The sequence below is a fragment of the Diabrotica virgifera genome, chromosome 2, assembly GCF_917563875.1.
Source record: "Diabrotica virgifera virgifera chromosome 2, PGI_DIABVI_V3a".
Lineage (NCBI taxonomy): Eukaryota > Metazoa > Arthropoda > Insecta > Coleoptera > Chrysomelidae > Diabrotica > Diabrotica virgifera.
Window position 1 is genome coordinate 102,649,135 of NC_065444.1, and position 26,358 is coordinate 102,675,492.

Here is a 26,358-nt window from a genome sequence, read left to right on the forward strand (position 1 = left end):
TTCTTATTCATTTAAAATACTCATTTTCAAAAGAAATTCAATTCTTTTCAATTTAAGTCAATTTGGAAACAGCAAAAATACGTGTCGTCGATCTGCGGTCGGCGACACTACTGGTTCTGGTGCAGTCCTGCGGTCTGCGGTGGCGACGTTCTGCGTGCGGTGGCGACAGTGCCGCTCTACTCGACATCAACCTCATAAGAAACCATATGAACCAGTAGGTCTGTCGCTGCGGTCTGCGGTCTGCGGTTTGCAGTTTGCGGTTTGCGGTCTTGTTCGGAATCGTACCTTTAAATGCGACACACTGTATTTATGTTATTTTCTTTTGTAAATAATTTGGTTGTTGAACCATAAAAGGATAGACCGTTCTTGGACAAAAATTTAATGGTTGCTATTATTCGTTGAAGAACGTTTCTCCAATGTTCCTTTTCTTCTAAACAACTTTTTCTCATTAATGTTACAATTTGTCTTACTGTACTACTTCTCTTGACTAACGTACCAATTAATGAAATATGTTCAGGAAATCGCTCATGTTGAATAACTGTCCTATTAATATTTTTACAATCAATATACCCGTCTAAAGTTAGAAGAACAATCATTTTCGTGGAAATAAGTTTACAAACGTAACAATAAACATGGCTACATTTAAGACTGTACACCAACCACTCGCGAAAAATTGTTTCGCCATTAGTTTTTATTTTATAAAAACTTGCGTTTTGCAAATGTCTGGTTTTATTATTATCCAGTTGTGTATCACATTCACTAATTTTATTAATATATTGATTCGGTCGATTATTTATAAGATATTGTTGAAATTCCAGCTTTAAATGTTTTGGCCAATCCCCTATCTCGCTAGGGAAAAGAGTTATTGACATTGAGACATTGTCTTTTTCTGTAAATTTTGATGTAAATTTTGAAATTTTATTTTATTATTGCAAAAAAAAAAATTATTGTGATCTTTTCGGGCCCCAATAAAATGCGGACCCGAGGCAGGTGCCTCACGGACCTAGTTGTAAAATAGGCCCTGTGGATATGGACGATTTGAACACAAAGTGTCCTTCATAGCGACTTTTTTTAAATCAACAATACAGGCAACAGTTAAAAGCAATTAACATAAAAGGAAAGATAGTAGAAAAGACAACTAAAGTTCTACTATCTCACATTTACACACACCACTGTTTGGAAAAGGCCGTTTAAAAATTTTCATTTGGTACGTTTGAACAATAATTTCCATAAAATCGATCTAATAATTGGGTCTCGACTACTTAAAAAGAGGAGTGAAACAACGTTCTGCGGCAGTATGATTTTTTGTTGCGAGATGGCTTGAAATAAAAAAAAAGAATATGTGTACTTTGTACGCACGTAAGAAGTTATACTTCTATAATATGATTTCAACGAAATAAATATACTTTCAACAGTATATTTATATTAAATTTAAATAAAAAACTAATTTTAATACTTACTTCTTTCCAAAATTTTTTATTAAAACAATACCAAGAATAAAAAAATGAAAGAATTAAACACACACAAACACATTGAAAAATGCCACAAAGAAATGATTTCTGAACAATAATTGTTGCCAAAAATTTTAACTAAATACGTATTTCCTGAAACAAATTATATAATAATATACTTACAATCATAAAATGTATAAAAAAAAATAAAGAAATAGTAACTTGCATTGGGATTCGAACCCGCTTCCCGTCAATGCCGCTGATCGAAAATCAAAGTTCTTTCCCATTGCACCACCATCGCTTATCTGTCATGTGGGAATATACACCAACTGAACGTTTACACCATAAACTTTTGACAGTGTTGTTTATTATTTTTATGAATTTAATCAAATTAGTTTGATTTTTGTGGAATTAAAGGAATATTTTTTGGAATAACAATATATTAGCTGAATATTGGTAGAAATTTTGATGGTAATCAAATTATGTAAATCAAAGCATTATATACCATTTTGGTATTGGGTTCATTTTAAATTTTCCAAATAGGTAGGTAACTATGTAATTTTTTATTAGAATACTGAAACATTTACAATTATTACGTACCTGTCGCTTTTAAAAACTATTTAAAAAGTCACTACAATAATAATTATTATAAACTTGCTTTTTCTCTGCCATCAACAACAATAAAAACTAATATTCACAAAATTTTTGTGTATCCATAATCTCCATATTGAACAATTATTGACAGATGATTTTAACACCCGATCGGATCCCGTATGTATAACGTTACAGCGACTTATACCAAACTGTCGGTGTGCGCATGCGCCAGGGAATGTAAAAATTTACCCTCGTGCCTAAAGAAGTATAACTTCAAAAACGTCTTCTTCTTGACTATACCGGCACCGAAACATTTCAGGCAAATTATATTTCCATAATTTGACAAACATTGGACTGTCACCTTCAATATAATCGTACCCTCGCTACGCTAAGTTATAAACTATGTTTAGACAGGGCAGTATCGTCGCCCCGCTAGCGCAATTATTCCGATTCGATTTTTTTGCACAAACTTACTCAAAAAGAGGTCCTTATAACATATCCACAAGGTGCCGGGCGGTGCCGTGGTCGAAAAAATTTTTAAACAATTTTTTTTAAACAAATTCACAAAAATAATTTTTTCATTTCCCACAATTTTTTTTTAGATAATTTGGATCATTGTGAGTAAAAAAGGTATTAGGTCATTTTTCTCTAAACTTGACTGTTGTCGAGTTATACGCGATTAAAATTATGAATATTTCATTTGTTAAAAATGTTTCATTTATTTGTTAAAATTATGTTATATTTATTTGTTAATAATTTGTCTATATAATTTTTTGGATTTATTTGACATATCCTATCTCCTAAATGGGACTATTTTATTTGTTAAAAAATGTTTCATTTACCTATTTGTTATTAAAATTATGTTATGTTTAATTGTTGAAGCGGATGAATTATAATAATTGCCGTGATTGATTCTATTATAAAATATTATGCATTTAACTTGGCGATAGTTGATGAAAAATTGAATAACATTCGCAAAAAAAATAAATAAACAAAACAAAGTTTTAAACTTTGATGTGGTCACTTTCTGACTTTCTTAATAATAATTTTTAATCGAGTTACTAACCCTTGAAAATGGCCATTTTCGCATTTTTCAAATTTTAAATCGCGTATAACTCGACAACAATCAATTTGAGACGAAAACTACAAGAGACCTTTTTTGCTTAGAATGACCCAAATTATCTAAAAAAATTGTTGGAAATAAAAAAATTATTTTTGTGAATTTGTTTAAAAAAATTGTTTAAACAATTTTTCGATCACCGGCCGGCACTCTGTGGATATGTTATAAGGACTTATTTTTGAGTAAGTTTGTGCAAAAAAATCTAATCGAAATAGTTCCGCTAACGGGGGCGACGATACAGTTGGACTATACCGCTAATTGTTAATAACTAAACAAATTCACAAAAATAATTTTTTTATTTCCAACAATTTTTTTAGATAACTTGGGTCATTCTGGGCAAAAAAGGTCTCTTGTCATTTTTCTCTAAAATTGACTGTTGTCGAGTTATACGCGATTAAAAATTTATTTGAAAAATGCGAAAATGGCCATTTTCAAGGCTTCATAACTCGATTAAAAATGATTATTATGAAATTCAAAAAGTGAAAAAAACATGATTCAAATACCTTCTTCAACGTCCTCAAGAGCTTTTTGTCACTTTTTATTACAAAGCTGTTATTTTTAGTTATTAACAATTAGCGGTATAGTCCAACTGTATCGTCATCCCCTTTAGCGGAACTATTTCGATTCAATTTTTTTGCACAAACTTACTCAAAAAGAGGTCTTTATAACATATCCAAAGGGTGCCGGGCGGTGCCGTGGTCGAAAAATTTTTTAAACAATTTTTTTTTTAAAAATTCGCAAAAATAATTTTTTTGTTTCCCACAATTTTTTTTAGACAATTTGGATCATTGTGAATAAAAAAGGTCATTGGTCATTTTTCTCTAAACTTGACTGTTGTCGAGTTATACGCGATTAAAAATTTGAAAAATGCGAAAATGGCCATATTCAAGGCTTCATAACTCAATTAAAAATTATTATTATGAAATTAAAAAAGTGACAAGGTCAAGATTCAAATACATTCTTCAGCGTACTGAAGAGATTTTTGTCATTATTTTATTACAAAGCAGTTATTTTTAGTTATGTTATTAACAATTAGCGGTATAGTCCAACTGTATCGTCGCCCCCGTTAGCGGAACTATTTCGATTAGATTTTTTTGCACAAACTTACTCAAAAAAAGGTCTTTATAACATATCCACAGGGTGTCGGGCGGTTCCGTGGTCGAAAAATGTTTTAAACAATTTTTTTTAAACAAATTCACAAAAATAATTTTTTTATTTCCGACAATTTTTTTTAGATAATTTGGGTCATTGTGAGTAAAAAAGGTTTCTAATCATTTTTCTCTAAACTTGACTGTTGTCGAGTTATACGCGATTAAAAATTTGAAAAATGCGAAAATGGCCATTTTCCAGGCTTCGTAACTCGATTAAAAATTATTATTATGAAATTCAAAAAGTGACAAATCAAGATTCAAATATCTTCTTCAACGTCTTGAAGAGATTTTTGGCATTATTTTATTACAAAGCTGTTACTTTTAGTTATTAACAATTAGCGCTATAGTCCAACTGTATCGTCACCCCCGTTAGCGGAACTATTTCGATTAGATTTTTTTTGCACAAACTTACTCAAAAAGAGGTCCTTATAACATATTCACAGGGTGCCGGCCGGTACCCTTGTCTAAAAATTGTTTAAACAATGGACGAAAAGTATTATTTATTATTGGATAGACAGTTCCGCCCTTGCTCAATGACGGGAAAAAACAAGCATCAAAAATACACAACATATATTTGTCAGATTGTCATTAAAATTATTAGATTGATTGTCATAATATAAAATCACATTTTTTTTAACAATTTGTAATTAATTTTTTAGCTGAATACAAGAAGTTTTTAATATAATATATTACAGTCCATTCTATCAGAAGTTTGTCCATAACATTTGGTACCTTCGAGCCCGAGAAGCATAAAATTGTGTCCGATCGAACCCGATGATTGAGACAATGGTCTAATAGATCCAGATGGGTATGAAGATTATTGGTTTTTGAAGAATTTATGATTCAGCCAGATTGGATCCGCTCTGCCGATTGAATTAAATGTGAGGTTTTTCCATTTATTATCTTGATTGTTCTTTGTTTATCCTTCATATTTATTTCCTTTCAACAAAGTGCCAATAAATTATTAGATTTTTGAGGATTTTGGGGTTCAATTAAAAATTTTGATTTTGCGCATTGAATAGTTGATTTATAACCTATAATTTTATTTAGCTAAAAAATAATTACTTATTAGATTGATTTGTACACCTTTGTGTGTATGCAAATATGTATTTGAGTTGATTTGGAGTATTAGTTTGTGGAATGCTATACGATTTCTGATTATTATTAGTAGATATTGCTATTATTATTGGATTTATTTAAATATGAATGATTATAGGACCATAGCCAATATTCGGCTAAGTTTGATTATTAGATAAAAGACAGATTTAGATTTGACTTTTATTAGTTGATTGATTAGCGTTGATTTTTGAGTTCGTACAATTAAATAATATTATTTGCTACGTATTTTGATTAATATAAAGCTAAAAATGCCTATGAAAGCTTCTGATTTTCGTCAATTATATCGCAAAAGAGATATAATTGAACAAAGATTAAACAATTTTATTAAATTTATAGAGTCGATGACAAATATCGCGATTAATGATTTAAGCGAAGACCATTTTTCGCAAATAGAATGGAATACTGAAAGAACTGAAAGTTTAGTTACGGAATTTGATGAAATCCAAATGTCAATTGAATTAAATTGTCAGGATCAAGATATTCAGCAAGAGTATGCGAAAAGACAACGATTAGATACTATATTTTCAAAAACTTTGTCTAAAGCAAGAACGATTTTAAAAAGAAAATGTTCCGATTCATCCAGTTCAGAGTCGAAAAGGTTAGATATAAATCATGAATATAGTGGATTAGAAGGTGTCAAATTACCTCCTATTCAGTTACCTGTCTTTCATGGAGACTATTTGACATGGATTGAGTTTAAAGATACTTTTGAAGGGTTAATTCATAATAATAAAGTATTGGCAGATATTCAAAAATATCATTATTTACGTGCGAGTTTAAAAGGTGATGCATTGAAAATTATACAAAGTTTAGATTTTTCTGCACAAAATTACAATTCTGCATGGCAGACTCTATGCAACAGATTTGACAACTCTCGGATGTTAGTAAACAATCATTTAAAAGCTCTTTTTGAGATTGAAAATTTAAATAAAGAATCTGCATTAGGTCTTAGAAGCATGATAGATTCAGTTAAAAAGCATTTATTCGCTTTAAAATCACTTCAACTACCGACTGAACATTGGGATGCTATTATGGTGTATTTGGTAAGTGGTAAATTGGATAAATTTAGTTCTAGGGAATGGGAAAAAAGAAAAATAGATAATTCTTTGCCAAGTTTAAACGAATTTCTTGAATTCTTGAAGAATCGTGCTGATTTTTTGGAAACTATAGAGTTAAGCAATGTGACAAAACCGGATTATAAATCTAATTACCAAGATAAACGCTCTAGATCTCTGCTAACTAGTAAAAGCAGAAGTTGTAATTTTTGTAAACAAAATCATTTGATTTACCTATGTGAAGAATTTCTTAAACTTTCAGTAGCCCAAAGATGGGATAAAATAAAACAATTAAATTTATGCCGAAATTGTTTATGTACCGGACATTCCTACAAACAATGTAAATCGTTCGGTTGTAAGATATGTAAAGCCAAACACAGTTCTCTTTTACATGAAAATAAACCATCTGATATTCATGTTAAAGAAAACAGTTCAATTAATTTCAACCCGAACAATGATTCCGAGAATGAACCAAATAAAGTTAAGTTGTCAACTAATACTTCAGAAAATAATGTTAATAGAAATGAGATTGTTTTAAAAAATAATTGTTCAAATAATGATTATGTACTGTTGAGTACTGCTAAAGTTAGAGTATATGATAGATACGGAAATACTCATATCGCACGAGTAATCCTAGATTCAGGGAGCCAATCATGTTTTATTACAGAGGATTTTCTAAGTAAACTCGATTTAGACACAAATAGAGCAAATATTTGTGTTTCAGGAATTAATAATTCCGTTTCATCTTTAAATAAAAAATGTCAATTAAAAATTGGTTCTATATTAAACAATTTTAAGTCAAATTTACATTGCATAGTGGTGCAACAGATTACTGAGAATTTGCCAACTTATACTTTTAATGTCTCAAATTTCTCAATACCCCCTAATATAACTTTGGCAGATGATTCATTTAATGTAAGCAGTAAGGTAGATATGTTACTTGATGCTAGTTTGTTTTGGGATATAATGTTAGATGGTCGCATAGATCTTGGAAAGAATTTACCCTCCCTCCAAAATACTGTTTTTGGTTATATTGTGGTTGGTAAAGTTCCATATCCAACAAAAAATCATATTAGATGTCATTTTTCACAAATATTTAGTAGTGATGATTTACAATTAGAGAAATTTTGGTCTGTTGAAGAGCCAAAGTCTCATATTTCTTATTCAAAGGATGATGTTTATGTTGAAAATCATTTTAAAAATTCATTTTCTCGATCAGAAACTGGTCAATTTATTGTTAAAATTCCCTGGAAGGAACATCCTTCTGTCCTAGGCGATTCTAAACAATTAGCTGTTAAAAGATTATTGTATTTAGAGGATAGATTTAAGAAATGTCCCGAACTTAAAAATGGTTATTTAAATTTCATGAAAGAATATTTAGATTTAGATCACATGTCAATTGATTATAATTTAGATGCGGAAGGCACCACAGAACCTAATTATTTTTTACCACATCATGGTGTTATCAAAAATGAAAGCCTGACAACCAAACTCCGTGTTGTTTTTAATGGTTCTGCCCCATCGACTAATGGGAAGTCATTGAATGATATCCAATATTCAGGACCAGCAATTCAAAATAATATTTTGAGTATTTTGATTAGATTTAGACAACATGCAGTTGTTGTTGTTTCCGACATCAGCAAAATGTATAGGATGATACTTGTTCATCCCGATGACAGAAGAATGCAAAAAATTGTCTGGAGGAATAGTCCTTCTCAGCCAATTTCAATTTATAATTTAAAAACCGTAACATATGGCACTACCAGTGCGCCATATCTAGCCATTAGGTGTATCCAGCAATTGTCATTTGATAATAAAATCAAGTTTCCTGAAGCAAGTGAAATTATTCTGAGAGATTTTTATGTTGACGATCTCATTACTGGATTTTCAAGTGAGGCTGAAGCTATTAAAAGATGTGATGAAGTGGTCAAAATATTGAAGTCAGCTTGTTTTAATTTAAGGAAATGGTCTTCAAACAGCCAATTGGTATTAGATCACTTTAAAGATTATTCCGATCCTTTAAAAGTACTTAATTTAGGAGATCACGAGTGTATTAAAACTCTTGGTATTCAATGGTCTAGTAAGTTAGATATTTTCAGTTTTCATGTTGAAAACCCTGATCTTTTATCAAAAATAACGAAGCGCACAATGCTTTCTGCAATCGCAAAAATTTATGATCCCTTAGGTTTAGCCAGTTGTTGTATAATCCTAGTAAAAATTATGATTCAATCTCTTTGGTCGTTAAAACTTGATTGGGATTCCGAAGTCCCCTCTGATTTGTGTGATAAATGGAAAAAGTTCCAGTCTAAGTTATGTCACTTAAATGATTTAAGAATTCCACGGTGCGTTCTGAGTAATAAACCTAAAATAATAGAATTACATGGATTTAGTGATGCTTCACAATACGCATATTGTGCAACAATTTATACTCGATGCATTGATTCACAAGGTTCTATAAATGTTCATTTGTTATGTGCTAAGACTAAGGTCGCCCCAGTCAAAATATTGACTATTCCTCGATTAGAATTGTGTGGTAGCTTATTATTGGTCCAACTTATGAAATCTGTTTCAGATTCTGTTACTTTTCAGTACACTCCATATTATTGGTGTGATTCACAAATTGTTTTGCATTGGCTCAATAATGACCCAGCAAACCTTCAAGGTTTTGTTGGAAACCGTGTTGCAGAAATTCAAAGATGTACTACAATTGAAAATTGGAATTATGTTAGCTCGTCTGAGAATCCTGCAGATATTGGTAGTAGAGGAATTTTGCCAGACCAATTAGCTCACTGTAAGCTCTGGTTTAATGGCCCTCAATTTTTATCAACAGATTTTGATAAAACTAAGTTCTATGATTTACTTGATATATCAAACCTTCCTGAAATGAGAAAGAAATCTAAGGCATTAGTTTCTATAAAAAATGATTTTAATTCACTTTTTTATAAATACTCGAATCTGAACAAATTAATTAGAATTATGGCTTATTGTAGAAGATTTGTTAATAATTCAAAGTCAAAGTCTAATAGTAGAAGGTATGGCCCGATTTCAGCAATCGAATTTACTGATTCAGAGGTTTTCCTTGTTAGATTAGCTAAGACAGAAAGTTTTGTTGAAGAAATTTCATTATTAAATAACGGTAAAGACCTTTCGTCAAAGAGTAGATTATTACCTTTAACGCCTTTTCTAGATGAAACTGGATTATTGAGAGTAGGAGGACGTCTTAGAAAATCTTCTAGGAATTATGATGGGAAACATCCCTTACTATTAGATAAGATTCATGTTTTAAGCAAACTAATATTGAGACATGAGCATGTGCAACTTCAACATGCAGGTCCACAACTCTTGTTAGCGACAGTTCGTCAAAAATTTTGGATAATTGCGGGAATGTCCCTAGCTAAAACAGTTGTAAGGAATTGCATTAGATGCTATCGGTTTAAACCCAAACCTGGTTCTACGATTATGGCTGATTTGCCAGAACATCGTGTTAATATATCACAACCTTTTTTCATAACTGGATTAGATTACGCAGGGCCAGTTACATTAAAGGATAGAAAAGGTCGCGGATGTAAAACGTATAAAGCGTACATATGTTTATTTATTTGCTTCGCCACGAAAGCAGTACATTTAGAATTAATTAGTTCTTTGACATCTGAAGCTTTCATGGCAGGCCTTAGAAGATTTGTTTTTAGACGCGGTAAACCCGGGCATCTGTATTCAGATAACGGTACAAGTTTTGTAGGTGCCAAAAATGAACTAAAAATTTTGTATGATTTCATTAGAAAATCAGAGGATGAAATTGTCACCTCTTGCGCAGCTCAGAATATTATATGGCATTTCATTCCTCCTAGTACTCCAAATTTCGGGGGATTATGGGAAAGTAATATAAAAGGGGTAAAATATCATTTATCTCGTATTATTGGTCAAACCCTTCTAACTTATGAAGAATTCTGTACATTTTTAATTCAGATTGAAGGCACTTTGAATTCACGTCCTTTATATGCTCTATCATCTGATCCTAACGATTACACTCCTTTAACTCCCTCACATTTTTTAATCGGAAGACCGATGACCGCTGTCCCTGATCATACGTTTCAAGGAGAGATAAAAATAAACCAATTGTCCAGATTCCAACTGATTCAGAAATTGTTGCAAGACTTTTGGAAGCAATGGTCAAAGATTTACCTGAATGATCTCCAACAACGTCATAAATGGAGAAGTAGTACTTCCACCATTCAAGTCGGATCTTTAGTGCTCTTAAAATCTGACAATTTGCCCACTTGTCAGTGGCAGTTAGGAAGAATAGTGTCTGTTCACCCTGGTGATGATGGTGAAATTCGAGTGGTAACTGTTAAAACCGCTCATGGACTTTATAAACGAGGAATAACTAAAATTTGTCCATTACCATTAGCTGAGACTTGTTTCTAGTGTTCCTCATTAACTTAGGTGATTTGTGTTTGAACGGTCTTGGAGCTGTTCAAGGCGGGGAGTATGGACGAAAAGTATTATTTATTATTGGATAGACAGTTCCGCCCTTGCTCAATGACGGGAAAAAACAAGCATCAAAAATACACAACATATATTTGTCAGATTGTCATTAAAATTATTAGATTGATTGTCATAATATAAAATCACATTTTTTTTAACAATTTGTAATTAATTTTTTAGCTGAATACAAGAAGTTTTTAATATAATATATTACAGTCCATTCTATCAGAAATTTGTCCATAACAAACAATAAGGACCTATTTTTGAGTAAGTTTGTGCCAAAAAATCTAATCGAAGTAGTTCCGCTAACGGGGGCGACGATAAATTTGGACTATACCGCTAATTGTTAATGACTAAAAATAACAGCTTTGTAATAAAATAATGACAAAAATCTCTTCAGGACGCTGAAGAAGGTATTTGAATCTTGATTTTTTCACTTTTTGAATTTCATAATAATCATTTTTGACCGAGTTATGAAGACTTGAAAATGGCATTTCCGCATTTTCAAATATTTAATCGCGTATAACTCGACAACAGTAAATTTTAGAGAAAAATTACAAGAGTCCTTTTTTGCTCAGAATGACCCAAGCTATCCAAAAAAAATTGTTGGAAATAAAAAAATTATTTTTGTGAATTTGTTTAAAAAATTGAAAAATTTTTCGACCACGGCACCGCAAGGCACCCTGTAGATATGTTATGAGGACCCCTTTTTGAGTAAGTTTGTGCAAGAAAATCTGATCGAAATTGTTCCGCTAACGGGGGCGACGATACAGTTAGACTATAGCGCTAATTGTTAATAACTAAAAATAACAGCTTTGTAATAAATTAATGACAAAAATCTCTTCAGAACGCTGAAGAAGGTATTTGAATCTTGATTTTGTCACTTTTTGAATTTCATAATAAACATTTTTGACCGAGTTATGAAGCCTTGAAAATGGCCATTTTCGCATTTTCAAATATTTAATAGCGTATAACTCGACAATAGTCAATTTTAGAGAAAAATGACAAGAGACCTTTTTTGCTCATAATAACCTAAGTTATCTAAAAAAAATTATCGGAAATAAAAAATTATTTTTGTGAATTTGTCTAAAAAAAATTGTTTAAAACAGTTTTCGACCACGGCACCGCCCGGCGCCCTGTGGATATGTTATAAAGACCTCTTTTTGAGTAAGTTTGTGCAAAAAAATCTAATCGAAAGTTCCGCTAACGGGGGTGACGATACAGTTGGACTATACCGCTAATTGTTGATAACTAAAAATAACAGCTTTGTAATAAAATAGTGACAAAAATCTCTTGAGGACGTTGAAGACGGTATTTGAGTCTTGTTTTTGTCACTTTTTGAATTTCATAATAATCATTTTTAGTCGAGTTATGAAGCCTTGAATATGGCCATTTTCTCATTTTTTTTGAGAGACCTTTTTTGCTCAGAATGACCCAAATTATCTAAAAAAAATTTTTGGAAATAAGAAAATTATTTTTGTGAATTTGTTTTAAAAAAAAATTGTTTAAAAAATTTTTCGACCACGGTACCGCTCGGCACCCTGTGGATATAAGGACCTCTTTTTAAGTAAGTTTGTGCAAATAAATCGAATCGGAATAATTGCGCTAGCGGGGGCGACGATTCTGCCCGATCTAGTTGATATCCAGCCTGATTAAATAATTTATTTTAGTTACGACCGTAAGGTAATTTCTTAATAAAGTAAAAACTTAATATTTCACAGAGATATATCCTTCAGAATATCTAACGCCATTATAAATTATGGACAGCTATATAAATTATATATACACACATACATTAAGGAAGATACAATCAGATACCCCACATCGACGCCTTTGCATAAATTGCCCGTAATAGATAAGTTACATAACCTAAAATCATAAAAGCATTGTGGCCATGTCAGTCAAATTCTAAAAATATATCGCCAGATGTACGTCTTTAACTTTTGGAACGTAACAAATTGAATAAGGTTATTTCGGAAATTATAATTTTAGTTTCGGTTTGATGCTACTCAGACCAGACACACTAAAGAAGAAATGGCCAAGAATTTTAATTGGTTTTGTATGTAGTCTACATTTTTTTCTGTTAGGGTTAGATAACTTTTATAAATGAAGCTCAAAATAGATACCATGAAAAATTGTGTAAATTTCTTGACTGGAAGACCGACCAATTAAACAACCCAATATTGCTAAGATCAAGAGGTCACTAATTATTGCAGAAGCAGACCTACTAACTAGTAATGTTGATTATAGTTACTTTCGAGTATTCGAAAAAAATCGTTACTTTTGTATAATCATTTACAGCATTCGTTACTTTGATTACTTTGATTACTTTTGTTACTTTTGTATTTGAGTACCGATAATTATATCGAGAATCTCATTTCTCAGTACATATTTTGTATTAGTATTAGTAGAATACTTTGATTATTATGATTACTTTTGTATTTGAGTACCGGTAATCATATCGAGAATCGCATTTCTCAGTATTTCGTATAAGTATAAGAAATTAAATGATATGTAATCTGTTATGTTAACAATTATTAAAAACAAGGGGTGCCCGACATAATTTTGTCCAGACTAATTAATAATTATTAATCAAAATGAATTCTTTTTTTAAAAATTCTACTAATTTTTTTGGGCCCGGGCAGGTATTATTTTAGATTTTTGGATCATAAAAATAAAATACACAGACCAAGGCATTTAGGAAAATATAAATTATTTTTATGGAAATAGTGAAACGGGAAAAAATTTTCAATAGAAAAATGGGTGGAAATGCAAAATTGCAGTATAAAAGGCATCGAAAAGTACATAAACATGTCAAAATCAGTATATTGAGGGTTCCTTTTTCTCTAGGCCTGATAGGAATAGTGTGTATATTAAAATCGAATGTGTTACACTGTTATCTTCAAAGGAACGAACATCTGTGAATTATTATCTACCTCGACAAATCGTATAGACGTCAGTTTCTGGGTGCATGCTTTATGCTTTGTTAAATGATGTACCTTCCTCTGTTTCAGCTACTTCTCAGCGCCCTGTAATCCTGTAAAACTCTTCATAGCATTCGCCCTTCATATAGATAAAATTTTAACTGTAGTGGAATACCGGTCCGATTCCAATATCAACCGATTGTAGATACAATACTCAAATAGGTACTCGCTCTGATACGATTGGTACGAAGTAATCAGAGTAATCAAAGTAACGATTTGCCTCCCTGAATAGTAATCGTTACTTTCGGTATTCGTAAGTACCGAGTACTTTGGAACGAATAGATACTTTTTTAACATTAACTACAGAGCTAAGTTAGAATTAATTTAAACCGTCTTCACACGCCCTGACAACCTGACCTCCAACACGACAAAATTCTTCAACCTTTTTTTCGGGGTCGGTTCTACCCACGTCCTGACAAAAGTATCTGACAAAATATAAAACTATTATTTTACTTGCATTTTGTCTAAACTTAATGTGTATAGGTAGTAATTTTTAATTTCTTATGTCATAATTGGGAGTACAAAAAGTGCAACATTTTAAAATATATCCAAGTAGTAAAATCTCAAAGTTAACACGTCATCTTTGTATAAATAGATCTTTAACAAATGCGTTACGTTCGTTATTCACTAGTAATGACATTGTCATTGAATAACGAACGTGGCTCACGCTTACGTAGTTGGTCTGTGCTACACGACTAAAGACGACCTGACATTACTAGTGAATAACGAACGTGACTCACGCTTAGGTAGTTGGTCCGTGCTACACGACTAATGTAAACAGATGTTCGTGCAGCACGATTGTTTCACAAATGGTCTACGCCACGCCACGATAGATATTAAGCATGTTTAATATTTCACGCTCTAAAGACAGTCGTAGAGAGTTTATATTTGATTAAGTTCGCGCTTCTACCCTCAAAAATGAGCCTCTGAATGAACGGGAGACCGTTATAAATATTATGTTAAATTTGTAGAATTGTATGAAAGTGATCCTGTTCTCTGGAATGATCATGACGAAAAAAGAATGACGCACGAAACGCAGCAGTAGAAATAATTGTTGCTCAGTCTAAGGCCAGACAAGCGATAATTTACGGCGCCGTAATAACAGTAAAATGAAGCGCGAAAACGGGTCCCATGATGAGTGTAGTGGAAGATCTAACGATGGAAATTGGCGTCGCGGGTGAGTTCCAACCCTAAATTCATCATCATTCATCATCACCCAGCTCTTTGCGTCCACTGCTGGACATAGGCCTCCCTCATTTTTGTCCATTGTGCTCTATTTTGAGCACTTTGCATCCAATTTCTTGACATTTTCTTGAGATCGTCAGTCCAACGAGTAAGTGGTCTTCCTCTACTGATTTTGTCTAATCTCGGCCTCCACTCAAGTAATCTCTTCGTCCACCTCTCATCACTGATTCGGGCGACGTGTCCGACCCAGTTCCATTTCAGGGTGGCTTCTTCTTCTTCTTCTTAGCCTTCTATCGTCCACGTTTGGACATAGGCCTCTCCCAACTCCTTCCATCGGTCTCTATCCTGAGCAACATATTTCCAATTCGTTCCGGCTACTCTTTTAATATCATCAACCCATCTCATCTGTGGTCTTCCTCTCGGTCGTTTACTTTGGTAAGGTCTCCAATGTTGTATCGTGGCATTCCAACGTTGGTCTTTTTGTCTAACAGTGTGGCCTGCAAAGCTCCATTTAAGTTTGGCAACTTTTGTTGTTATGTCCTCGACTTTTGTTTTTGATCTTACCCAGTCGCTCCTCTTTTTATCTGACAGTCGTATACCTAACATTGCTCTTTCCATAGCTCTTTCTGTTGTAGCTAGTTTATTCATATTCGCCTTGGTTAGGGTCCAGGTTTGACACCCATATGTCATGATCGGAAGGATGCACTGGTTGAACATTTTGGTCCTCAAATATTGAGGTATTTTGCGGTTCTTAAGTATCCAACCAAGTTTTCCAAATCCTGCCCATGCTAGTCTTGCTCTCCTATTAATTTCCGCACTTTGGTTTTCTTTGTCAAGTTTCAGGATTTGGCCTAGGTAGATATATTCCTGGACTTTTTCTATCTCACTGCCATTTATAGTTATGCGTCTGGGGTCATCTGTGTTTGTCATTATTTTTGTTTTCTTCATGTTCATTTTTAGACCGACGTATTGGGAGCTGCCTGCGAGTTCCTCTATCATAATTTGCAGTTCCTCGAATGAGCTCGCTATAATCACAATGTCGTCAGCGAATCTGAGGTGATTTAGCTTCTTGCCATTAACGTTAATGCCATAGGTTGACCAATTTGTCGTTTTGAAGACGTCTTCTAGTGCTAGGTTGAAAAGCTTTGGCGATATTACGCCTCCTTGTCTCACGCCTCTCTTAATAGGGATGGGATTTGTATTTTCGTCTAGTTGTACTATCATAGTTGCATTTTCATATATATTATGTATTAGTTGTCTATATCTCGAATCTATTCTACAATTATTAATAGCTTGTTCTATGGCCCACATCTCGATACTATCAAACGCCTTTTCATAGTCTACGAAGGCAAGAAATACGGGTAGTTGGTATTCATTTGCCTTCTCTATCAATGTTCTCATTGTCAGCAGATGGTCTGATGTACTATATCCTTTGCGGAAGCCAGCCTGTTCCACTGGTTGGTAATTGTCCATTTTGTAGGTCAACCGGTTGTTAATAATTCTCATGAATAGTTTGTATACTTGACTGAGCAACGATATCGGTCTATAATTCTGTAGGTCACATTTGTCCCCTTTTTTGTGTAAAAGTATTACTAGACTTTCGTTCCAGTCTTTAGGGATCTTGCTATTATGGAGACATTTATTAAATAGCTCTGTTAGTATAGGGATTGTTACTGTCTTGCTTGTTTTCAAGAGCTCGGCAATTATACCGTCCTGTCCTGGAGCTTTATTATTTTTTAGTTCTTTTAAAGCTCTTTCTATTTCGAATCCCTTTATATTTGGTAGTACTTCTGATCCCACGTTTTTTATTTTTCTTTTGACGTTCTCCTTTGTTGATTCATTAGGCTGGCTTTGCGAGCTGTACAAGCTTTTGTAGAAGTCTTCGACTATTTTTGTTATTTTATATTTGTCCTTCTCTTCCTTACTGTTGGCGTCTTTAATTTTAATGATTTTTTGAACACCCAATGCGGGTCTTAGACATTTTAAGCCTCTGTTGTTTTCAATGACTCGCTCTATTAAGTTCTCGTTCCATTTTTGTAAGTCGCGTTTTAGTTCTTTTCTAATTGTTTTATTAAGTTCTATGTATTCTTGAGTATGGCGTTTGTTTTGCGTTAGTAGTTGTCGTCTTTCCGCCATTAGTTGTTTAGTTTCGTTGCTTATTTTGTCTTCTTTAGTACTTGTTTTCTTTGCGACCTGTAGTCCGGCTTCGAGAAGGTTCTTATTGATGTTTTTGTTAATTTCGTCAATTTCATCTTGATTATGTGAAGGATCATATTTTAACTTATCCGCTAAGACCTCTCGGAATTGCTCTTCATTTGTTTTTACTTTAAAGGCATCTATTCGCGTTGTTTTTTTAAATATTCTTTTCCTCTCTTCTTTCATGTTAATATTTATTTTTGCTCTAACTATACGATGGTCACTACCCGTTGTTACGTTGTTTATTGTTGTTACGTCTTCGAATATTCTTTTGTTGTTTGAGAGAAAATAGTCTATTTCATTTTTGGTGGTTCCGTTAGGTGCAACCCATGTCCACTTTCTGTTAGGTTTCTTTTTGTAGAAGGTATTCATAATATACATGTTTTCTTGTTCCAGAAATTCCATAAGTTTTTCTCCCCTTGTGTTTCTTGTGCCGAATCCAAAATTTCCAATTTTGCTTCAGGGTGGCAATTCGGGAAATTACATCGATAACTCCTGTTCTTTGTCTTTGAAAATAGTGCTAAATTCGGAGTGGTAAAAATAAAGAAAAAATAGTGGCAAATTATCAATATTTGGCTTCAGTTTTGTAAGGATTAACCGCAAATCTCCAGTTCTGTGATGTTTAATGTGCTCCTTTTTTTGGTAATAGGTTTGTAACGACACTAAAATTTTTTTCGACAAGGTATGACGAAGGAAACGCTATCAAAAGTTTTCTCGCAATTTCCCACAGCCCAGGATATTTTTCAGGTATTTCTACCTGCAGCCAAAATGTTTGATAGCCTTTTTTAAATTGCACATTCGCTCTTCATTGGTGCTGAACTCTCGTAGTTCCTCTTGTAATACCACATACGCCACTTCCGTTTCGTCAAATGGATTTTATGACCCACGGTGGTATTTCCATCATCAAAATATCTTCAAATCTGTTTTTGAAGTCATCATGCAGCGCATTTAAATGTTGAACGTATGTCTGAATATCTTCATCAAGACATGCTGTATGTGACAAGTTTGGAAACTGTGAGAATTCGCGTCGACTAATATTTTGCTTCATAAATTTCAATTTTCCAAGAAAAGCCGAAACTACACTCTTTGTTTTTATTAAATTTAGGTTATCCCCTTGTAACTGCAAGTTAATGTCATTAAATTTTTAAAGAGAACAAATCTCTCAAATACGCCATGTCTGCTTTCCATTTGATCAGGTTTTTTTTTAATCTGGACTATAAAATTTTTGTGGACCCCCACTCACAACTTGTGAACCCCCAATTTTTATTTCACGCCAACGTAGACCCCCGTTGAGTCTCTTGTGGACCCCTGGGGGTCCATCTGGACCACTTTGGGAATCACTGGGTCAGGCCAACAACGCTACACACATCTTGACACGGCAAATTTGTGAGGATGTTTTGACCACCTGACAAAATCGGCCAGCCTGAGTGTCAGGATTACTCATTTTTGTCGAGCGACAAGCCTACACATTGTACACACGCTCCAACAGTCAGACCCAACGTTGCCAGCCCCGACTGTCAGGTGCTTTTGTCAGGCATGTGTAGAGGGTTTAAGATCAAGAGCTCACTAATTATTGCAGAAGCAGAGCTAATTTAGAATATTTAGAGCATTTCGAATATTTTAAGAGAATGATAGCAAATACCAATTAAGAACAAAAACTTGAAATTTATTATTAATAAAACTTACGATTCATTCACTTCACTTATCTCGTTGGGAGTGCAAAATCTCTAAAATTAGCGATATATTAATTTAGGTAGATAGTATGATAGAATTGATCCAAAAGATAGCATAACCCAGAGATCCAAAGTGAAAGTTATCCTCCTACACCAAATTGTTCTATATGGTCCACATAATGTTCAGAAAAAAATCACACCATTTTGAGCGTCGGGTTTAGGGTGGGAAAGGGGTAGAAATCGGTAAATTCGTAGTTTTTTACGTTTTTCGTCAATATTTCTAAAACTGTGCGGTTTAGCATGAACAACCCTCTATATAAAAATGTTCCACAATAAATTTGATATAAAAAAGGTCCTATGCATAATCCTTCTAAAATGAACGGTTCCAAAGTTACGGAGGTCGTATAGTATAATTGGTCAAAAAAAGGCCTAACTCAGACATCCAAAATAAAAGTTTTCCTCCTACACCAAATTGTTCTATATGGTCCACATATGGTTCAGTAAAGAGTTACACCATTTTGCGTGTCAGGTTTCGGGGGGAGATGGGGGAGAATTCGGTAAATTAGTAGTTTTTTTTTTGTTTTTCGTCAATATTTCTAAAACTATACTTTATCGTAAACAATGTTCTATACAAAAATGTTCTACATAAAATTTAAAACAAAAAAGGTCCTATAATAATTGTTATAAAATCAACAGTTTCAGAGTTACGGAGGGTGAAAAGTAGAGGTTTTGGATACTCTTTATATTTTTTGGGCAAATGATGATGATTTTGGGTGGTGAGGTTGACGTTTCTTCAAGGGCTACTGAAATAGCAATCACTAACATACCATCGGCCACTGAAATAGCAAATTTGATTTATAAAACACAATCCTGTTAATGAAAATCAGTAGGAAATTGCCCAAAAAATATAAAAAGTATCGAAAACCTCCACTTTTCACCCTCCGTAACTCTGGAACTGCTGATTTTATAATAATTATGTACACGACCTTTTTTGTTTTAAATTTTATGTAGAATATTTCTGTATATAACATTGTTTACACTAAAGCACAGTTTTAGAAATATTGACGAAAAACCTAAAAAAACTATTAATTTACCGACTTCTCCCCCATCTCCCCACAAACCGGACGCTCAAAATGGTGTAACTTTTTACTGAACAATATGTGGACCATATAGAACAATTTGGTGTTGGAGGAAAACTTCTACTTTGGATGTTTGGGTTAGGCCTTTTTTTGGGCCAATTATATTATACTACCTCAGTAACTTTAAAACCGTTCATTTTAAAAGGATTATGCATAGAGCCTTTTTTATTTCAAATTTAATGCAGAACATTTTTGTATAGAAGGTTGTATATGCTAAATCGTATAGTTTTAGAAATATTTACGAAAAACGTAAAAAACTACGAATTTACCGATTTCTCCCCCCTCTCCCCCCAAACCCGACGCTCAAAATGGCGTGACTTTTTTCTGAACATTATGTGGACCACATAGAACAATTTGGTGTTGGAGGATAACTTTCGCTTTGGATGTCTGGGTTTGGGTCTAGTTATACCAGAGTAAGGGCCGGTTTTTCAGTGATGGGTTAACCTGTTTATTTTTCGGTCACCGAAATATTTATGGTTAATCAGTTTTTCAGTACTACGTTAGCGTTTAAGCCCGTTTAAGTTGACCAAGATTTGAGCCGATACCCATTTGGTGGTTTAACTCCGAATTTTTTGGTTACGCTTGCGCATAGTTGCAGTGAATGCATCAGAGTCGAATTTGTTTATTTTGAGAATTGCCTGACAGAAGAGATTAGTTAAGTTATATTATTTTTTCTTCAAACGTCAAATAATGATGACATTACTTATCTAACTTGATCCTGTCAAAGTTTGATGTCTCCGCCGGCAGCAGTTTTTTTCCCATTTCTTTACGGCGGAGGGAAAAATGTTGTCATGGCAACAATATGAAACATGTCACAAAGCAACAATACAAATGTCATTAACAACAATTAAACATCATTTTTATTTATAGTAATATTAAAAGTACAATTAGTTAATGAGGCATTTTCAAAATTGAAACCGTGCAAAAATGTTCCCGATTCTTGATACGCATTGGTAATTGTTGATGATACTGATGGTCGAGCACAACTTTCAGCAATCATTCCGACGACTTAATTATTTTAATTTCTAACATCTAGACGACTTTGATAGTTGTCACAGTTAATTTCGAGTAAAAATAGCGTATGAATTGTACTATTTATGGTTGAAAATTGATACGTTTGAAGAAAAAATAGTATACTTTATTCGGCAAAGAAGCGACTTTTCTTGACTTGCCCTCTATTACGCGCCTCACTTCGTTCGGCGCGTAATATCGGGCGCGTCAAGAAAAGTCATGCTTCTCCGCCTCATAAAGTAATATACTATTGTTTTTATCGCGGGAGATATTCTATTTTTTTTACCCCGTTATTATAAGGAAATTATTACATATTATTATTATATCGTTATTATGTAGAAATGAATTATAAGGAAATATATTAGTTAAAGATATCATAACTCTAACAGGTATACCCCATTCCACGAATATACCACCCTCTTGGATTATCGCGACAACGAATATTTTACTGTACAAAATATGAAGAACGGAAGTAAATGCAAATTATATTGTTGTTTATTGGAGTAATTATTAGAGCAAAATACTTTCGTACTTCTTATGTTGCACACTAAAATATTCGTTGTCGCGATAATCCAAAACAGTCGTATATTCGTGGAATACACCATATGTTTACACATACCTACTGTAACAGTATTTAATGCATGATTCCTAGTAATATTTTAAAATGTAAATATACAATTGTCTCTACAGCAAAATAATTATTTACTAAACAGTTGAACTTCTTATTTCCTGGTCAATCTGTTCCTAATAACGATACCACCGTGGTCTTTGACAAGCGAAATCGACAAAAAAAGTCTAAATCGTCCCAGTAATTGTAAATAGTCTCTTCTGTTATAAAACCGAAGTAGAATATTATGAATCAAATGAAGATTTGAATAATTTTTTTAGTTTGGTTATGAAATTGTTTTTATTATTCTGTCAAATTTATCATAATTTCTCGAATTGCACATGAGCAAGTACAATTACTGCAGCCAACTTAAGAAAAAAAGTGGTTAGCTAACCGATATATTTTTAATCTAGTTTAAAGCACTGAAAAACGCTAGAAGGGTTAAATATTGGTTAAAATTTAAACTAGGTTAGCCAACCAAAATTTTAACCAGTCACTGAAATACTGGACCTATGATAAACAAACTGAATACTAAGGCGGTCCGATAAGTACTTGCCTTCAAAAAAAAAAAACGAAAATTTTGGAAAAGTGGCGATTTATTTCTGAACGTAGTCTCCATTTAGCTGGATAAACTTAACCCAGCGATGCTCCCTTTTCTTCAACCTGACTGAAAAATATGTTTTCACGAGGTCTGCAAACTAGGCTTCCGTGGAGGTAATGCCCTCATTCGACTTAAATTTTTGCCCGGATTGGAAACAAAAAAAGTGGTACAGGACCAAGTCTGGAGAATGCGGTGGATGGGACAGCAGTCCGTAGCCCATTTCGACTAATTTGGCCATGGCGATGGCCAAGGTGTGAACCGGAGAGTTGTCATGGTGAAAAAGTACTATTTTCTTCCCCAATTGGGACTGTTTTTTTCTGAAATTGGGCATCGAATTGACGCAATAATGCGGCATAGTAGAGCCCTGTCACCGTTTTGCCCTTTTCCAGGAACTGGTTATAGATTACAACTTAAAATGGTGGTCATCACCTTTCCGGCCGATTGGACAGTGCTCACCCTCCTCGGAGCACGGTCGCGGGGTGACGACCACTGTATCGACTTGACATTCAATATTTATTGGTTTTAGATAACATTTCAATCCATTGTCCAGAATTGGACAGATTTTTTTGAAACTGTAGGAAGGCAAAAAATTTTCAAAGTTGGACTTGTTTTAGAGTTTCAGGAGGTTAAAATATATGACAAAAGTGAAGAAATCTGTGAAGACATGTGAATATTTTTACATACGTACATAATATGGACATATGGATTTTAAAAATTCAGGTTAAAAGTAAATTACAATTGTAGGTACTTTTATCAAAAAAGTATAGAAAGACGAGGAGATAAACGAGAAATATCTACATATTTCAACACAAAAGATTAGAGCAGTTAGAATCGGTCGAATTTGTCTCATTAGATGTTTTAGATAAAAAAAAAAAGAATGTGTGTGTACTTTGTACGCACGTAAGAATATATTCTTCTATTATATAATAGGTAATTTAAACGAAGTAAATATACTTAAAAGGTTATTTGTACTTATTTTATTTAAAAATCAAACTAACTTTCTTATCTACCACTTTCAAAAAAGAAGAATATCTTCAAAAATTATATAATAATATACTTACAATCATAAAATCTATAAAAAAAATAAAAAAATAATAACTTGCTTGGAGCTCGAACCCACTTCACGTCTACGGCGCCGTACGAAAGTTGACGGCATTTAAAACTGCACCACATTCGCGTGTACGTCATGTGGGAACATACACAAACTAAACGTTTACACCATAAATTTATATGAATTTAATAAAATTATTAGTTTGATTTTTGTCGAAATAAAATACAACAAAATATAGAGTAAGAAAACGATATATGAGATGAAGATTTGTAGAAAGTTTGTTCGTAATCAGATTACGTAAATTAAAGCATTGCCTACTAATAGGTAACTACATTATTTTGTTTACATTTTCCAAATAGATAGGTATTGAAACTATTAGGTATTTCCAACTGAAACATTTAGAATTACGTACCTGCGGTTTTTCAAAACTATTTAAAAAGTCACTATAATTATAAATTTGATTTTATTTCTGTCCACACATCAATACAAACTAATATTATACAATATTTTTGTTTACCGATAACCTCCATATTGAACAATTATTGACAGATCATTTCAAAATTCCAACACACAATCAGAGCCCGTATAACCACTAATACCATGCTGTCGGTGTGCGTATGCGCGGGGATCAATCAAATTTTACCCTCAATCGATTCGCCGCTAAAGAAGAATATCTTCGAAAATTGTTTAATGTTATTTTGGGTTATCTTTGATGTGTCACAGATATTTTTGGGTAGTTTTTTAGAAGTATGTCTAATTAAATTTTTAGTTGTTCCTACTTGGTTGTTTCGGCAATATATAGTACCTACGTGTTGTTACGGAATAAATTGTGTGAGCTCACAAAGTTATAAGGAATTATTCTATTTTATAATTAGCAGACTTGTTAAAATAGTGATAAAATGATTATTGTAGTACTTTTTAGATTTTTTTTTATTAAACACGAGCTGTGTTTAGACTACTGAAATCTGGTCATCAGTTGACCAATTATCAGTTCTTCTTTAACTTATATTACTAAATGATACATAATCTAAGATATTAACCCTATGGTGTCCTCTTATTTTTTTAACAAGTATGCATTTTAAAACTAAAACTAACACACAACACAACACTATGCTCTGCTTTTACACTAACACTTTACACTAACTCAAATGGTTTTCTTCGTTTGAGTCTTCTTTCTAGCCCAGTATTATCGAGGAGCTAGATGGCCTCGATGTTTACATGACTATGGAGCCGTTGTTCGTGCCTACCTGCCATCTTCTTGATAACTTTGTCTACATCTTCCATCTCAAGATCCTTGTGGAGGTCGACATTTCGGATATACCAAGGAGCATCAACGATGTTCCGTAATACTTTATTCTGGAATCTCTGGATAATCTGAATATTACTTGAATTGGCACAGCCCCAGAGTTGGCAACCATACATCCATACTGGTCTAAGTATTTGTTTGTATAGAAGTATTTTGTTATATGTGGACAATGCAGAGTTTCTTCCCATCAGCCAATACATTTTTTTGTAACGGATACCTAATTCTTCCCTTTTCTTTTTAATGTGGACTTTCCAGCGAAGCCTTGCATCAAGTGTGATACCTAAATATTTTGCAGTAGATGCATATGGTATTTGGGCATCATTTATTCTAATTGGAATGTTTTCGATTTTTTTATTTTTAAAATTGACATGAATAGATTTAGATTCATTTAATTTGATTTTCCATTTTTTAGTCCAGTTGTGTATTTTATTTATTGCCAACTGTAATTTTTCTGCTGCTTCTTCGCACATTTTAGATGAAATGAAAAAAGAAATAAATCTTTTTAAGTGAAAATGTCTTCGTCTACGTTTTGTGTAGACCTGTCTCTATTTCATCTTGATATTTGGTAATCGTCTCACACCGTCTTTACTACTGTATTTGTTATCATTCGGCTTATGTGATCAATCCATTCTACCCTTCTATTTCTTGGTCCTGGATGTTCTTCACCTTGCATCTCAGTCGTATATCAGTACTTCTAGCTCTGTCCCATAATATTTTACCATCGATTCTTCTAGGGTTTTTCATCTCTGCTGTTTCTTGTCCTTTTTCTTTTTGTCCTCTCTCTGTCAGTTTTTTTTTTAATTTCTTTCTATTTGTAATAAACTGAATAAGAAAAAACTCCAGCAGCTGTAAACAGATTCTCTGCTACCACGGTCGGATGAAAAAAGAAATAAAATGAGCAGAATATGGGAACGCGGAGAATAGAACGAATACTTCGAATAAACTGAGCATTTATTTGATTGTGAACTTGTAACGTTACAAACGTCACATCTTTGCTATTTTATTTTTAAATAATTATGTTACTTTATTTTCTTTAATATTTCATTAATAATTATCTTCTATTCGTTTTAACTTGCTTTTTCGTTAAAAACTTGTTTGGCGCCCTCTTTTATTATCCTCTACTTCCTATCTCTATTTTCATCTAATATCTAAATCATCAACTGAACATACTGAACGTACCCTGTATATCCTTACACTATAGATATTTGTCTTTAAATACGGAACATGCCTGCCACCTCCTACGTACTACTGTCATGATAGTGACACTTCGTCTCAATTCTCAAAATGGTGTTGGTAAACTCATAAAAGCAAAAGAGCTTGAAAATAAACCATTTTTATTCAAATCATCTCTCTCTTGGGGTAAGAATTCTAATTATTACAATCATTATATTCCTACATACATACCTAGTTTCTTATAACAGTTTTTCTAATATTCTTTATATCTAACCTAACCTCCAATGCAAAGCATGTGTTCTGATATTTTAGTTTGAAATATATCTTTTTAATATTCATACAGTTGAGTCCGCGAGTCTTTACTCGTGCGTCATTAATACCTGGTGAGATAAAACACATACTTATTATTTAGCATCATTCTCTTGCACGCATGAAATTAATGACAAACCAGCTGCCG

The 26,358-nt window shown here is 33.1% G+C and overlaps 1 protein-coding gene across 1 annotated transcript in view; it reads left to right on the forward strand.

Annotated features, from left to right (window-relative positions):
- Positions 1-5,683: 5,683 nt before the first annotated feature.
- The window catches only part of LOC114333821 (uncharacterized), a 77,502-nt gene continuing 56,827 nt past the window's right edge, over positions 5,684-26,358 (forward strand). The window contains exon 1 of the mRNA XM_028283812.2: positions 5,684-7,117. Within this exon, the coding sequence (XP_028139613.2) occupies positions 5,684-7,117 (1,434 nt within the window). The remainder of the gene's footprint in view (positions 7,118-26,358) is intronic.